The sequence below is a fragment of the Castanea sativa genome, chromosome 3 (genome assembly GCF_040712315.1).
Source record: "Castanea sativa cultivar Marrone di Chiusa Pesio chromosome 3, ASM4071231v1".
Taxonomy (NCBI): Eukaryota; Viridiplantae; Streptophyta; class Magnoliopsida; order Fagales; family Fagaceae; genus Castanea; species Castanea sativa.
The window spans coordinates 40,558,881-40,577,007 of record NC_134015.1 but is presented as its reverse complement, the minus strand read 5'-3'; the positions used below and the strand labels follow the sequence as shown (position 1 = coordinate 40,577,007).

General features: G+C 32.5%; 1 protein-coding gene and 1 non-coding gene across 2 annotated transcripts; both read right to left on the bottom strand.

Moving 5' to 3' along the window:
- Positions 1-1,033: 1,033 nt before the first annotated feature.
- On the bottom strand, positions 1,034-6,291 carry LOC142627474 (uncharacterized). The gene is made up of 4 exons (XM_075801344.1): positions 6,078-6,291; positions 3,280-4,410; positions 2,298-2,384; positions 1,034-1,746 (listed from the first exon to the last, which is right to left on the bottom strand). The coding sequence occupies exons 2-4, from the start codon at positions 3,316-3,318 to the stop codon at positions 1,456-1,458; spliced, it is 417 nt and encodes a 138-aa protein (XP_075657459.1). The 5' UTR covers positions 3,319-4,410; positions 6,078-6,291; the 3' UTR covers positions 1,034-1,455.
- Positions 6,181-6,283, bottom strand: LOC142630117 (U6 spliceosomal RNA). Its single transcript, XR_012843229.1, has one exon. It is a non-coding gene; the product is annotated as a U6 spliceosomal RNA (small nuclear RNA).
- Positions 6,292-18,127: the final 11,836 nt, after the last annotated feature.

Genomic DNA, 18,127 nt, shown 5'->3' with positions numbered 1-18,127 from the left:
TCATTTTCGATTTAGGATGTTGTTTAAAATTATGAATTATAGGGTGCACATTGCAAATACCTTATAATTATGATGGATGACTACAATTAACCCAATTTTTTATTTTCAAGGAAAAAAAATATTCATATTTTTAGGGTTGGGTTGTGCTTTTTCTTTTTACTTTTTTCAATTTACCCTAAAATCATGGTTTTAAAAACTGGTATGATCAAAGAACTGGTTTTGGTTCTAGTTTTCAATTTTTACCAGTTTTGACTAGTTTACCAAACCAAATTGGTTTCCGATTGAACTAGCCAGTCCAATCTAGTTTTTAGAACAAAGCTTAAAATCATTGAGGTGTTAAATTTCAAGTGTTGAAAAATTAGTAATATACTTTATAAGATAGAACTTTTTTACATAATATCATATTTTCCATGACATTTGGATATAGGTGTTAGTATTATGCTATGTAGTGAAATATTTAACAGAAAATTAGAGTATTATTAGTATTTTTATCATAATAAATTAATTAATAGGTTCTATTTCTCTTATTATAGGGATTTTTTAAAAATTACAAGAATATTTTTGGCAAATAAAAAGAAAAACCACAGAAATAACCGTTGTACATCATATAAAGGGGCTTTTAATTATAAATAAAATCAGAAGAAAATTCTATTGCACTGGATTTCACAATCTAGTATTGGTTTAGGGTTCTACATTTCAACTTCAGTGAATGCAATCAGCTAAAATTAAAGAGTAAAACAAACACGCTCATTTTAAGCTAACATCTTCACGTTCATAACAAGCACAATGGCTTCCATGTCAGTGATATGAACCACAAAAATTGGTCAGCATGTCCACCAAAACACTGTTCACTGAGTAACTGAATCTGAGCCAAATGCTTCCTCCCATTAAAGTGAGAAACTAAGCTGTTTTCTCCGGTGCAGCTTATATTACAAATGTTGCACCTTAAAGTGGATTCTTTCACACTAACAACTTCTTTCTTCTGTTCTGGTCCATTTTTGCAAACTATTGAAGTACAAATTCTTATTGGTTTGCATATAGACGTATTAATTACATCACTTTTTACTTACCAATAATTACTCACTGTATCAGTAATATACCTCTAGCATTTTCCTCATTTTAAAGGCCATTTAAAAATTTTATAAATCTAAAACAATATATACTAGCACAAAAACATTTGTGCAACAACAACTAGCCCTTTAAAAAGTTTTAAATAGGATAATTTTGTCTTTAGCTGGCAGACGCACACATCAAAAAAAAAAAACCTCAACAGTTAAGAATCTGCTAAGCTAGAGGTCAAAGTCGCCCCCCTTAACTTAAAGTCCTGGCTCCGTCCCTGTTTGCAATTGAAGCCAAAACACTCTTTGGCTGGCCTTGCTGTTTCTCTTCTTGATTTGTAATAGTTCTCTGCTTCACTCCTTTGGTGGATACCATCTTTAACAGCTCCTCAACTGGCTACTCAGTATTCTTTGCAGTTGAAGCTGAGACCAAGTTTGGCTGGTTCTTTGCTTTGAATGCCTCGTAAGCGGCCTTGTGTTTCTTTCCTTGGAGGTATGAATTTAAGTTTTTCTCACTTTGAGTAGTTAGCTGACATATATCATGAGTCCACTCCTTTCGGACTTCCTTAGGCATGGGGGAATAATGAGGTTCTCTAGCTGTTGCAAATGCCTCTGCTGGTCCTTTAATCTCCTTAATGGCTGATATTTTGTTCTCAGTTTGATCAAAGTTAGGCTCCGCTGAAACTACCTGAAAAATGCAGTGAAGACATAAATTAGAAGCGAAACTGTTGTTTTGTCATTACCACCCTCTTTGTGAGAAAAGCATGAGAATTTATCTTCCAAAAAGAGAACAAGAATGAAACATCCTTTGATTCATAATCAACTTTATAAAGACCTCTCATTTCAAACATAAAAATGTACAATGATGGGAACTCAATAACAACAAATGATAGGAAAAATGTCATTCCTTTTGAGGCAAGATTCATAACCGGATTATGATTCTGATCAACTAATAGTATACTAAACTTATACTAGGTTAAAACATGAGGCACCAAAAATGTCATTCCATTTTCTAGTCTGCTATGTTCATTGCCGCCTTCTGGTTTCCCACACAAGCCAAGTAACTGCCAAGATGGCTAACCACTCACATCATTAACCAACAATTTTAAGAATTCAACGAACAATTCCCCCTGCAAAATAATCATTTTGACATCCTTCTCAAAAAGATTAGGTTTTCCACACAAAATTTGCATAAAGTTCACCAATAAACTTCCTCATAAATATAATAAGAAATCTTACCCACATGGCTGCAGGAACTTCCTTTTTCTCTGTTACTTCCACAGCTCTATAGTCCTTCTGCGCAATGTTAGGCTCTTTGCAATTTGGCTGCATCAAGAGACGGCAGTGGAAATTAGACTCTTTTGGATATACACTATTATCAGTTTCTTTAAAACCTTCTCCCCTCTTCCCGTGTGTGTATTAAAGTACTTAGTATTTAATAAAAAATAATTAAAAGAGAGAGAGAGAGAGAGAGACAGCAGTGGAGATTAGCTCTTATAGAAAGAAGTAAATAAAATTGTTATTTCTCATTTGAACATACTTCACAGCTCTTTTTCTTCAATAATTATATATTAATTTATGCTAGGAAAAAAGAAACGGTCATATGATTGCTGAAATAGTGAACATTCTATTGATACGATTCTTCCAACACTTGTTGTGAGAAAAGCTGTGTCCATAGACTAATTAGTAATTACATTTCTACACTGCACCCATTCTTTTTGCTTTTTCTTTTTTACTTAATTAAAAAATACTCCTACCATGTAAAAGTCCCTTTCTTTAATACTATATGATAATGAATCCATATTACTCATGATTCCCGTAGGACAACATGGAAGTGCCTCAAAATTAGTTTTGGAAGAGCTCCAGATTGAGGAAGTTCATATCATTATTGGAGGCACAGTATTAGTTTCAAATAGCTTGAGCAACCTAAAACTTAGGCTTTTCCTGATTCTAATCTATGATTTCTTTTTTCTTCTTTTCCTAAACTGATTTTTTTTTTTTTTTGATAGTCTGTGATTTTATTTCAAAACAAAACTACCCCAGAGGGCTATACAAAAGAGCCTAGGACAAAGGCTTGCTCAGAGTTAATTACACCAGAAAGAACAGCAGGGGCTAAGCCCAATACAAAACAATTAGCTACTCTTAGTAAGAGTCCATGAAGCCACTTGAATTCTAAAGAATTAACCCTGTGAGCTAAAGACAGAGTGTCAGCAGTTAGCACCTCAATTCTCCATGGAGGCCTAGAGCTTGATTCTAACATGGCTTCAATGCAAACCTTGGCATCACTTTCTACAATGGCCTTGTGAATATTATGACTCACTAGCTGGTGGACAGCCCAGTTGATAGCTTCGGCTTCAGCTTTGGACAGGGATGTTGGTTTCCACTCTTTTGGACATAGTAATACCAATGTCCCTCTCCAGTTCTGGCAACAATTGCAAGATAGGCTTTGTCTTCGCCAATTGCAGTGTCACAGTTGATCTTTATGGCACCTTCTGATGGACTAGACCATTTAACATCCCTTAATTTAGGAATTGCCAAAGAAGATTCTGGGACTGCACTCATGTATTTTTTTCATTCTACTTCTTATCTGCCATAAAGATTTCTGGATGTTCATCTCAACTATCTCAAAAAGAGCCAAATTCCTTGATCTCCAAAATACATTCTAGAGTTAGTGACCCAAATACTAGGAAAGCTTGCCTTTCAATGTCCGAAGGAATAATAGTAGAATCAGGAGATAACAATAGATCGATGAATAACAATAGAATGGGTAATAGGAAATTATATCATTCCCCTGCTTTACATCAAAGCAATGCTTATGTGTGCAAAGCAACAATGGAATTAGAAGTCTAAACAGTTCACTCTCTCTTTCCATGGCTTTGCAGTGCTTCTCCTGTCATTCCCCTTTCATAGCAAAGTCACCCATTGCTAGGAAATGGCCGGTCGGACACGGTGGCAAAATCAACTAGATTTTCAAAGCCAACAGAAATTACATGGACCATAACCTTACATAATTAAGTTCAACCTTGCTCCTTCTTAATGCTGGAAATGCTTCAACGTCTAAGTATCTGAGGATTTCTCCTTTTAAGGACATCACATGCAGGTAATGTCCTTAAAAGGTGTTTGGAGCTGGGATGGAAGGGGCTCATCCACCTGGAGTTTGGAGCATATCAAGAGCGACTAATTGCACAGTAATGTGCACACCTGTGGTTGATATATTCCTCATCAGACAAAATGGGCCACCAATTGCCTACATAGGTGCCTTTTTTTTACTCCACATGGTTAGGGCTTGATGTATGCTGTAAGCTTGTAGGGTTGTAACTTGTAACAGTTTTGACAACATGGAGGCATTGCACTGTTTGTACAAAAGAAAATTGCCAACAAAATAAGAAAATATAAAAGGGATACATAATGAGCCAACAAATCCATACTGTAAGAATAAATTTTTTTTTTTTTTAAAACAATAAACAAATCACTAAAACTTTGTAAGGGTTGCAGGACAGGAAACCAAGGAATCTTAGACTAAGATGCATGGACACAGGTACAAGTCCAGGCATGGGTATGATACGGTGACATGAGCAATTTTTAAAAAATTATAACATGATACAGCAGATTGGACATTGTTACGACACAAGTACGACACAGGTACGGTGCCCCAAATGAAGTGTCCGTGCATCCTACATAGATTATATTTCTGCATTCCGATATGTGAGCAACTATAATTTTCTTCCTCATTGAAAAAGAAAATCAGAATCTTAAGCTATTTGAGGAAATAAGGCACATCACACCACATCAGTATAGTCAACAACTCAACATCTTGAACATTGATGAAGCAATGAATTCTACTACAAAGTTCTAATCCAACTACTTACATAGTATTGCTCATCTCCCAAAAAAAATAAAAACAAAAACAAAAAAAGATACATAGTATTGCATAGCTGAATCCGAGGCTTCAACTATCTATTCACTTCTTCTTTTTCATTTTTTTCCTTCTTTTTCTTTTTTTCAAGATGGAGATAAAATTTTCCAAATTGATGACTTGATGTTCTCAGCGTTGTCAATATTATTCTTCGGCAGCTTCTTAAAATGATTGCATCACCCCAGCTACAAAAACAACTGACTAAAGGAAATCCTCAAAGCTTGATAGTCAGAACTAGCAATCGTACCTATGAAACTTATAGCCTAGAGAGCTGGTTTAAACCTTAAATCTATGTGCAAATGGAGCTCACACACTAAAACCACTATTAGCACCAGAGATTTGTGCAGAGCTTAGACTGACACATTGACTACCTAAAAGTATGAAAATGCCATCAAACAACAACTTACCAACCAGATGTTTAGGAAGCTGAAAAATTCATTCAAAATCTTAGCTGGCCATTGAAAACTAAAGGTTGTTTGGTAGTGTAACCAGAACAACAGTTTTCAATATTTAAACAATATTACATGTATTTTCACATATTTTTTCACTAATACGTATTTCTAAAAAATACAAACAACGTTACTAGAACAACATTACCAAACACCCCTAAATTTTTCCATTGGCTACCTGTCTATAAGTGAACGGTGGATTTGAGGTGGGACTTGCATCTCTCAAAATCTCCAGCAAGTGAAATTTACTAAATGAGGGGCCAAGTCAAATGCAATCTCCACACCAGGAATGTTGTGTCACAACTCACAGGGGTAGTGAAATGCATAGACTCCAAACATTACTCAGATTCTGAAGGCAAAGCAGCAATTTGAGACAATCTTGCCAACCATTTCAGCATTACGCTACACGATCCATGTTTTAAATTTAGAAAATTTTATGCTTTCTAACAACCAAACTTTATTACAACAGTGAAAATAAGCTCTAACTAAGCGAATGTAATTCAATGAAAATCTGGAATATGATTATGATAATTCCAAGTCAACCACCAAAACTATCAAAGATTCAAAATTTCCCTAAATATCAATATGCTCTGATATCAAATAGAGGCGAAGAGAAAAGAAACGCTCGAAAATGATCCAAAAGTGTGGGCTTACCTGTTGAGAAAGACTCGAAAACGTATGTAAAGATGGAGAAAGTGTAAAAGAACGAAGCCATGGAAGAATGCACAAATGGGTTTGGGAAATTTTGGGTAGGAAAAAAAATTTGGACCATTTCTCGATTTATGCGTGTCATCCTTGCGCAGGGGCCATGCTAATCTTCTCTGTATCGTTCCAATTTTATCGGATGTCCCCGAAGGGACAAGCCTTACACTCTCGCTCTTGCTTATAAACATAGATAGCTTCGTGTAACTGGACGATGTGGGATTAGTTAGCTCTCAACGAGAACTCCCAATTTTGTTAGCTTTTGGTTTTTCACACGTGTCAGCGTGACATCGTTGGGTTATTCCTTTTTTTTTTTTTTTTTTTGAAAAAGTTGGATTACAGTGGATCCCAGCTAACTCAACTGGTAAAGTTTCAAATGATTGAATAACAGATTTGGGGTTCAATTCCCGCCTACATCAAAAACTAATTGGTATTTTGGTCTGATGATAAAGAGTTATCATCAGAAGCAGACGCCATAAGTTGAATCTCTCTTAAATAAAATAAAATAAAGTTGGGTTATCAGTTATGTATTTTGTGCAGTATTTTTTTTTTTTTGGAGTTTCAGTCCGCCTCTTTATTTGGATTTTTTTGGCTTTTAAAAGCATTTAGATCATTCTAACTAAAATTTGTTGTCTATTTTACACTAATTACTTACTTTTTCTACTTTACAAAAGTAATTTGCAAAACTGTTAAGAAGTGTCCTAAAATTCTATTGTATAATACTATGTATGACATTATGTTATAAGTAATAAAGTTTTTTTATTATCTAAAATAATGGTAACATGAATATTTGGACATTATTATATAGTCCTTGAGATGCATAGTATATGATTTAGTCACAGAAGATGTAAATCACAAGTTTTTTGTAAACTCAAAATCTTAGTTTGTAGTCGACGATAAAATTGGGCATTTCATCCACGAAAATTATAACATATCAATTAAGATGATTTCTCTTGATTATGAAAATGAAAATTTTTAGTTGATATGTTAATATATTTTAAGTGTATAAAATATATTGAACTAGACCGTAGTAAGTTTATTATTCTATTAACGACTGTTAAATGAATAATAAATCTCACTATTTTTATTTACATAAACTCTCAATCCCGAGAGAATAGTGAACCCAATCATAAAATGTAAATTGCTTTGATATATTAAGAGTGAGATCTAATCTAACGGTTAAAACCTCAGTACGTTGGGCAACCATACATAATGTTAAAGGAACACATATTCTTAAGATGAAATTCATAATTTCTTTATAGAAATATAAAATATTTCCTTAAGATAAGTTTAGTGAGTTTGGTTATTCAAAGTGTTAGGCCTAACTACTTTAGTAAAGAATTACTAAAGTTTATATTTTATAAAATTGAATTTCATAAATAAATATATATATATATATATATATATATATATGTATGAAACTAGTGTGTAACCCCGTGCATATGCACGGATACATTTAAAAACAATCAATATTACATATATATAATTTAGAATCTAATTAGATTTAGACTCTTCTGTTTTTGCATTCAATAATTTACTTGTCACAAAAATTAAAAAATTCGATGAAACACATGCGTAAAATTGAACTCCAATTAAAATTCAATTTAGAATCTAATTGAATTTAGACTTTTTAATTTTTGCATCTAATAATTCACTTGACACACAAATTTAAAACTTAGATAAGACACATGGTGCAAAATTAGACTTCAGTTTAGAATTTAATTGAATTTTCTTTTAACTTTAACTATTAATATATATATATATATATATGTAAGTGCACAATTGCACCTAGACCCAAAGACAACTACGGGCTCAGGCCCAATAAGCCTTAAACAATGAAATTTGTAGAGTGTGGGCTTGAAACCTAGGTTAGAAGTACTAAGAACTTGATAACAGGCTAAAAGTTACAAACACTTGTAAATAATAAACGATAATTACAAATAGACCTCCTCGGACGTAAGCCGAGGACCCTCTCTATATTATTTCTCTTTCTCTCTCCAAGATTACAATTCTTAATTTCTTTCTTTTTTTCTTGGCCCCCCTTTTCTTTGGCGTTCATCCCCCTTAAATACTTCTTTTCCTGATACTTTATCCACGTGTTGCTCAAACCTCCTCCCCCTAGATATTTCTTTTCTTAGTGCCTTTGAATAGTGACCAGAAGTTTCAGTTCTACTGTTTAGGAGTCACTTCCCCATTAATGTGGCCAGGGAGGTAGGTGCAGAGTCTTTAATGTGGAGGTGGCAGCCTTTGCTTTTGGTATTTTTCTAACACCGGTGTACCTCGAAGGCTCAGAGTTTCACCTTTTTAACCAACAGTCCTTCCAGAATTCTGCATTACCCTTCGTAGTGAATCTCCAAGTTCTCTTGGATTGGTCCGAGGAGAAAATCATCCTCGGCTGTATCCTTGGACCCTCGGCATATGGGCCGATTCGTAGTACTAACGAATTCTTAGATCAAGAGCAGATCAGTCCTCCTTGCTACAGCCCAAAAGGCCCAAATGCCCACTTGGGTTCCTTTACACCCCACAATATATATATATATATATATATATATATATATATATATATATATATATATATATATATATATATGACTTATAAACTTGAATTGCTTTTAGTTATACCAAAAAAGGCTCATAAATATAAAATCATTCAAAATTTATATTTTTTATGGTTTACTTATATTGGACTCCTCATTTTTTACACTAAATTAACTCATTTAACACAAAAATTAAAAAACTTAGATTAAATGGGACACATGGCATAAAATTAAACTCCAATTGAAATCTAATTTTTACACTGAATTAATTCATTTGGCACAAAAATTTAAAAACTTAGATTAGATGGGACATATGGCATAAAATTAAACTCTAATTTAATTCCAATTCGAAATCTAATTGGATTTTCTCTCAGTTTTACCTATTATTATTATTATTATTATTATTATTATTATTATTATTATTATATAGATGACTTATAAATTTGAATTTTTTTTAGTTATATAATTATGTTTTGGACTCCTCGTTTTCTACACTAAATAAACTAATTTGGCACAAAATTTTAAAAATTTAGATTGGATGGGACACGTGGCGCAAAATTAAACTCTAATTGAAATACAGTTTTTACACTAAATTAACTCACTTGGCAAAAAATTCTAAAATTTAGATTAGATGAGACACATGGCGTAAAATTAGACTCTAATTGAATTCCAATTTGAAATTTAATTGGATTTTCTCTCTGCTTTACCTATTATTGCACAAAATTCTAAAATTTAGATTAGATGAGATACATGGCACAAAATAAGACTCTAATTGAATTCCAATTTGAAATTTAATTGGATTTTCTCTTTACTTTTACCTATTATTATTATTATTATTATTATTATTATTATTATTATATTGTGGGGACAAAAGGTCCAAGATATGTTTTTTAGGTCATGGGCTTAGCCGAGAACGTTTGATTGTCCGAGGACGGATTAATGGTAATAATGATATCGAACTTACAGCCCCGGAAGCAAATGTAACAAGTGAGGTGAATGTGAATAATCCAAGGAAGACTACCTCCTCGGCTGAGTAAAGCAAGGATCAAGTGGTACGTCATGTTAACTAGAATGATATTCTAGAAAGTCTTGGAGATGAAGATATGTGGAAAGAAGGGGCACAGAGAGCAAGAGGGGTAAAGAAAAAGATCTTAGAGAAAGCTGCTATCACTACATCCGCATTGAATGTTCTGTGCCAAAGTCTCTAGCCGCATTTATGAGGAAGTGATACCTGAACAGTGATTTTCAGCCTTACAGGTATGATCTAGGGACTTCCAAAAGGGGCAAATGGGACAAGTAGGAAGGCAGTCTGAATCATGAGGAAGAGGAAAGGGACTATAAGAGGAGAGGAGGTCCTGTAGAGAGGGGAGGAGAAAATATTGGTAAAGAATCTTTAAAGTGAGAAGAAATATAAACATTCGGTCCTCGGCTTGAGTCCGAGGATAAATTTCATCTTATAAACTTGTTCATTTATATGGTTTTGTAGACTTAGGTCATTGCCATGACGGTTCAAACTTATTAGAATCAAGATTTCTAGCCTACACTCTACAAATTCATTGTATCGGGCTTTTTAGGCCTATGTCCTCCTTTTTGTTGGGCCTGAGCACCAAATTGTGACCTTATATATATATATATATATATATATATATATATATATATATATATATATATATATATATATATATATATATATATATATATATATATATGAATAGCTTAAAGGATTAAAACATGTACTCAAAGATCAAAAGGTAGTAATTTTCAAAATGACAGTTATACATTATGATATTGTATTATTACGAATATTTTCATGAAGAGGTTAAATGTTTAGATAATAAAGTCTTGAGATATAATTTATTAATAAAGTCTAGAGTGCAGTTATATTTATATAGTGGTATTAAATATAATTAATAGTAACTTTGAGCTTGTTAAGAGTTGACAAATAATCCCAAAACTCATTGAAACTAGAGTTTTATTTGTCCATTTTGGTTCTACTCTAAGACACACACTGAAGCCCAATTGGGCTGGCTCAAAATGCTAACCCAAATAAATAATCAATTATTTATTTAGTAAGAGTTATTAAATAAAGTAACTACTAAGGCTGTTAAAGATAGATACGTATGATTAAAAGAGAAGCACATAGATTTCTCAAGTCACTCTCTTATTCTCTTGAACAAGTACGTGTAGAACTGATTGAGAAATCACACATTTTAGGCATATGTGGATTTGGGGTGAATATTGAAAGTCTTCCCAAATTCAATTTTCGTTTGTTTTTTGAATTTCACTGCATCAAGTTACGCTTTCCTATTCTTTGTATCTAAAATATAAATGTTCCATGTTATCTCACATGAATGAAGTAGATTTGTTTATTTTTGTTGCATGTTTTTGTATTAGATGCAAAACTGTTTTTTCCAACAAAAACACCTACACCAGATCATCTATTATACACTATATTTTCTTTAAATAATCATTTATTTTTATTATTTCACCTACCAACTACCCACCACACACATGGTCTCCCTCTCTCTTTATTTTTTTCATTTTTCAGAACAATACTCTCTTCTCCACAGCCCAATTATCTCCTCTCTATCTCTAAAACTCTCTTTCCCTCACGATCCTCCATAGACAAAGTTCGCCTTAAGCTTCGTCCAAGGCAGAGAGCCCTAAAGCCTTCAACACCACCAATGGTAGCAAAGACTAGCGGCACAGCCACAAATAATGGTCCAAACCCGACCTTTGAACCATCACAAACCCGATTCGAGGGGTACGGTCCAAATCTTTACTCTTTTTCATGGCAATAGTGAACACTCCACCCAAGCTTCCATGGCAGTGGTGACAGCAGCTTCAACATGGGTTTTGGGTTGATTTGGTTTTTTAATGGATTTTCCGTTGGATTTTGTTTTGGATTGATTTTGTGTTGGATTTGTGATGAGTTTTTAGATTGAAGAGAGCAAGGGAATAGAGAGTCTTTTCTCTCTTTTTTGGATTGAAGAGAGAAAGGGAAAAGAGAGTCTAGGGAAGGTAAGAAAGGAGAGAGAAAATTTTGATTTAATAATCAAATAGAAAACTACAGTAACCATGTAAATATGCATGATTACTATAGCATTTTTGGATATATACAGTGTTATAGACTCACTAATGTGGGTAGTTTTTTAGCAAAAATGTGTAAAATTCATCACTTTTTCTATTTTCCATGGACTGGTGCAATTGCTCTAAGGTGAATTAGTTAATAGGTTTTGCAAACTATATTGCAAAGAAGCAACTCGAGTAAGTTCACTAAAGAGACTCGAGTTCCATAAAGCGTAAATAGAAAGAAGCAGTATGAACAAGGAGAAGAAAAAGATCTAAAGAAGAAGTAGATTTGAAGAATAAGATTTGGAGAAGTGTACAACAACCAAGCAAAACCCACAAAATAAAAAACCCACCATACCAGACTCATCTCTTTCAAAATATAGAGTATCCATTTGAAACCACAACCCCAACATGCACAAACTCCTATATCTAATGACAAGAACTCAAGTCTTAAAGATTCCAGTTCCACGTGGATTTTATCTTCCACATCAAATTGCCACCACTTAGAACTCGGGTCTTAGAGACTAGAGTTCCATCATTAAATTTGAGTTTCAGAGCCTTGAGATTCTAGTTTACAAAATAGTTATGCAAACTTGAAAACTAACTAAATTGTTCTGAAAGTCATGTTAAATGCCAATAAAATCCTCTTTATCATTATAGCAAGAGACCAATTGGTTTAATATTATTTTCTAGGCTAAAATATAAATTTCACCTTCTAAGTTTGACTGTTTCATTTCAATTCACTTTCGTTTAATTAAGTCCTTTAAGTTTCATGTTTATTCAATTCAAGTTTTCCTCCAATTCCGTCAAAATTTTGTCATTAAGTACGAAATTAACTAATGAAAAAAATAATAAATCTCACCTAAAAAATATATGAAATATTTGTATTAATTCTATAGAATTTTTTAATGTATGAAAAATATTTTTCTAATGGAAATTTTTTAACGAAATTGGATAGAATGCTTGAACTAAATAAATTGAAAACTTGGAGGACTCAATTGAACAAAAGTGAAGTTAAAGGACTGAAATGAATTTTAGTCAAACTTAGAGAGTGCAAATTTTCAGCCTATTTTCTAAGACTCTTTATTTTGTACATTCAAAAGAGAATTAATGTGAAATCTTGCAAATAACCATATAGATGATTTTCTTTTTATTTCTTTTAAGAAATGTCAAATTCCAATTTTGGTAAATTACTAAAGTAATGCTACATTAACAACAATTTCACAACAAATTCTAGATGGCAAGCTGTGATTAGTGGTTTAAAAAGTGAGGTCAGTGGTGGGTTTAGATTAGAACCAGTAATTGCTTGTCATTTAGGATTTGTTGTGCAAACATTATGAACGTAACATTACTCAAATGATTAAATCAAAATGAATTAAGAAACAATTATTTTGTATGTTTTTGTTTGTATTATTTGAATAATGAATAAATACTAGTTTGAATTTTTATGTATTAATTTAGATTTTTAAATCTTAATGAATTTTATTCTTGAATTTGAAATTTTTAGTCCATGTTTTGATCCCTCATAGATAATATTATAATTTCCTCTTAGGTTGTGTTTGGTTAAAAGGAAAATATTTTTCCAAAAAGAAATTATTTTCAAACATTTGATTGCACTCCTAAAAATACTATGGAAACATATTTTTCTCACATTTTCTCATCTCCTAAGCACATACATAATAAAAAAATGAAAATTTTAGATAAATAATAATAATAATGACAATAATCATGATCGGGGGACCGATGTCGCAGAGATGATTGGCCATCAGAGACTAGAGAGGTTAGTGTGGGGTGGTGGTTGGGTGGCAGACAATGAGGGGTGGAGGTTCGGATGATAAATTTCTGGTGAGGCTAAAAATGGTTTACGAAAAATGAAAGCATAAACTAATTTCCACTATAAGTGTCTATTTTACGTCAACCGAAAAATAACTTTCGGGATTCCAGTTGACCAACATTTTTCATCGCCCCAAACACCCATAAATGCTTAAATATTTTTTAAAAATTAATTTCCATTAAACCAAACACAGTCTTAGCCTCAAAAAATATAAAAGCAAGCAATCACGTAATAGGTGAAGATTAACTTTATGAGTTTTACTTCAAGAATGATTATAGATCATTGATTCAAGACACTCATCTTTGGGATAAACAAACTATTATAGACCATTAATTCGACCTACTCGTCTTTTGGATAAACAAACTAAACTGAGCAAAATATTAAAAGTTCATGCTTTGCTAATTTTATTTTATTTCAATCATGAGTCTAGTTCGAGCACATCACCAAGTTAGATGGCACATTAAATATTCATTTATTTTCTTGCTGAACAAACTTGTACTAAATCACGAACAAAATGTTTTTTTTTTTAGAAATAATTACAACATGCTGCTAACCTCGCAGCTCAAACTCTTTTCCCCTTAAACCTCCAAGCACTCTGTACATGGGGAGGTGTCAATTTAGCTACAAGACCTTTGACTATGTATAAAAAACACTAAGCCCAATATTCTTTACTAGAAAATCTAAGACCACAACTTATTTTGAGTAGAGAAAAAGATGTGGGTCTATGTGAAAGTGACAAGCAACCTGTCCTAAATTCCTGCATAGGATAATTGTGATAAATGATTGTGAGAGACCATGCTCCCGGCCCTTTTTTGGTGTTGGACCAAACCCACGTGAATGGGTAGAGTCGTGTTATTGCCTCTCAGAATTGAGGTTCAATTGATTATATTTTCCCCTTTAGATTAAGGGTTTTACAATGAAGTTGCCGCTTACTTAATTATTGGAATAAATAAGAAAACCAAAATTGAAAAATTTATCATTTTATTTATTTACAAATGAATTTACATTGATCATAAAAAATTACATGGTTTTGGTCCTAGATACAATCTAAAATAAAATACATGGCTTTGTTTTCTAGTTACAATCTAGAAATTGAAAATTACATGGATAAGTATTGATCTATCAACCCTTGATCTAAGATATGGAGGCTATGTTACAAGATAGGAAGGTGTTAGGCACTCATCTTGCCCAATGAAACTAGTCTTCTAGACTATGGTGGTCAACATTCATATCATATCATCCAATATATTATCAATCAATTATGTTAAATTTAATGTGTGTGCATGTGATAAACCCTAATTCCACTTATTAATCATTACATATGAATTGAAGAATAAATTATAGTGAATGTGTGTGGATGGTGATATTCTATGTGATGCCCAATTTGATTGATTATGTGATGTGTGTAGGTATGTGATGAGTCTCACATCGGGTATTTACTGGGTTGGACTGGGCTTTATTAACAATTACAAGGAGCCTCAATTGTGACCAGTCCTTTTGAGGTACAACGCAGATGTGACTAGCGCTTTTTCTTGGGTCGTTACATTCTAGATTCAAGGCTTTGAGAGAATTATGAAACTAACATGTTTTTCATATTTTTTATGTGGATTTAAGATTAAAACTAGTGTTATGCATAAACATGTGATGAACAACCAAGAACATGTGAAAAACACATATGAACGTTTAAGAACATTCAAAAATATTCAAGGAATTTAAATAAACACTAGCACGCTCTAATCCTAATCTCATCAGTATAATATAAAAACAAAATTAAAAATAAAATAAAAACAAGTTAGGGAAAGGGATTATACTTGCATGCAAGACCCACATGGTAGAGGAGGAAACTCTTAATGAAGGTCCTAAAGGTGAAGTAGAAAATAAGAACTAGGAGAAAGAAAGTGAGTCTCATTTAATACCTTGAGTCTCAGGAAAACTAAGATATAACAAGATTACTCTACTTCACTAGAACTCAAGAGATGAGAAGAGAGGGGTTTTAGTGTGTTGGAATGGAGGAGAGGGGGGGCTTATATAGTAGTAGTCGAAAAATATTAATAGAATGTCATTTAATGAGGGTTGATAAAGGATAAAAAAAAATCATGAACCTAGACCCTATTTCCAACTTTAGGGAAAGCCGATGCATTAAATGTAGAGATTGGTGGGAGGGATAAGTAAGCAAAATTCGGTTTTCCAATAATTTTTGTAACAGCCCACAGAAACAAATTCAAAAAATCATATCTTACTCAATTCTGATCGGAATTGTCTAGTGGCTCAAATTGAAGCCCTGGGTGTCTAGATTCTAGAAAAATTAACCTCACTCAAAGATTCAAAATATTTTGAGAGATATCAATGAAATTGTGAGCAAAGGTCATTTGTTGGAAAATAATTTCAACACAATTAGCATTAATAGACCCCAAATTAGTTTCCAATAACATTAATAGGCTCCAATTGCTTCCATTTCAGACCTAATCAGTTCCAAATTTACCCTAATTGAAAAGATAATTACACAAATTACTCATTGAATAATTAATGTTTGATTATCTAATTAATCAAGTGTGTGTAACCTTACCATAAGATGTAGTCCTAACCAATCAAATTATGACACATCATTAATTTAAATTGATTATAATTATAACCAATTGGAATCAATTTTTCATAATCACATATAATCAGACTCAATTTGTGATAGTGCATCTCAGCCTTTAAAACTTGATTTGATGATAACTTTCAATTTGATAGTTCGATTAAGGCTTATGACCAGTCAATTTGATCATTACAACATCAAGATCATTTTGATGGAATGAAATAAAGGATATAGTGGCCACAATTAAGATGCCTATTTCTAAGGTGAAATTACCCCTTTTACCCTCCATGTGAGGTTAAATGCGATTGCAAAATGGGGTGTCAACAATGATGTGCTTCTTGAATGACTCATTATTTCATCTTCACAAATTTATGCTAATAACTTATAACTAAATTATTGTTGAAATTACATCATTTGAGTTAATTAGATAAAATAATTTTCATTGAACTTAAAAAAAGGGACTCACCAACCAGTATTGTTTTAAATTATATATAAATTTACTAAAAAATGTATTATTTATATCATCAATGAATTAAAAATAATAATTTGATTTTTTTTTTTTTTTGGAATGATAACAATTTTTTATATTTAATGAACTTATAGACATAGTTCAATCTCAAGTCTATATAAGCATTTATCTCAAAAAAAAAGTCTATATAAGTGTATTTTATATATGTACATGCATGCAAATAATATTATAAATCAAGTCTTATACTCACTAGCTTGTTCATTGACGCATTATTATGTTTGAGCTTAGCTTGTTTTATAATTGAGTATAAGCTTGAACTTGAACTCAGCTCATTTGCTATATAAATGAATATAAACTAGTTTTCTCTCAAGTTGAGCCAAAATTGTTCATAAATAGCTTGATTCATTTATAATCCTATCATTGGATACCACCAACATATCCAATGTAACTTGTGAATACAGTTTCTTTCTTAATGTATATATGTTTTTTTAAAATATATATGTAAATAATCAAGACTAACTTTTCCTTTTGAAAAAAATAAATAAATGAAATCTTTGTTCAAACATCTACAAGACAAAGCCCTTCATGATTGAAAGAAATAAAACCTCCTAGGAAATGGTCTCATTTGGAATGCCATTTTTTTTAATGAATTAACCCTCATTAACAATATACAATTTTTTTTTTAGAAGGTTGTGATTACAAAATGGCGGAAAACAATAGAAGGGCTAACTTCATAAACTTTTTAACTCATACACAAAAATTTGTATTTTTTTTAACAACATGAATAGTAGACCTTTTGTATGGTTTTCATCGTATTCATTCAAAAAATGGGAATTTTTTTTTACTACACTTAATAAAATAGTAAATAAGACTTTAAGCACAAAAAATATAAATGTTTCATACGTGAATAATTGGCCTTCATTGCCCCAAAAAGAAAAATTCAATAGTAACAATAATAGTATAATACTCTAGTAACCCGTAAGCCACAAGGTTATCAAGTATATACATATCTCTAGCAGCTTGGAGGCTTCTTTACGAGACTCTAACGCTTGACTGCAACAACCAATAAGTCACATGTTGTATGTGACTTTTCAATGACATCACTAGCACGAAGGACGGAGCCTGAACTTTGAGACAGGAGGGGTGGCTTTATTGTTGGCTGTATACGGTGGTTTCAAACTCTGACTTTGCTACAACTTAGTTGCTAAGATTTTTTTTTTTTTTTTTTTTTGGTTATGGTTAAGAACTGTGGGGATAAAAGAACCGAGTAGAAGATTGAGCCGTGGGCCATGTCCGAGGATGTAGAGGAGCCCGAGGATGAGCATACAGTAAGATAAGTATGGGGATTAATGGGCCGAAGATAAGGACAAATACCAACGAGCAAGTGGCTTCTCCCAAGTAGCCAAACATCCTTGGGGAACATTGTCGAAGGTAGGCACCCGGCCGCCTAGAAAATAACGTGTAAGAGGCAATCATACTTTTGATGATAAGCTTTAGATAAAGGAATCA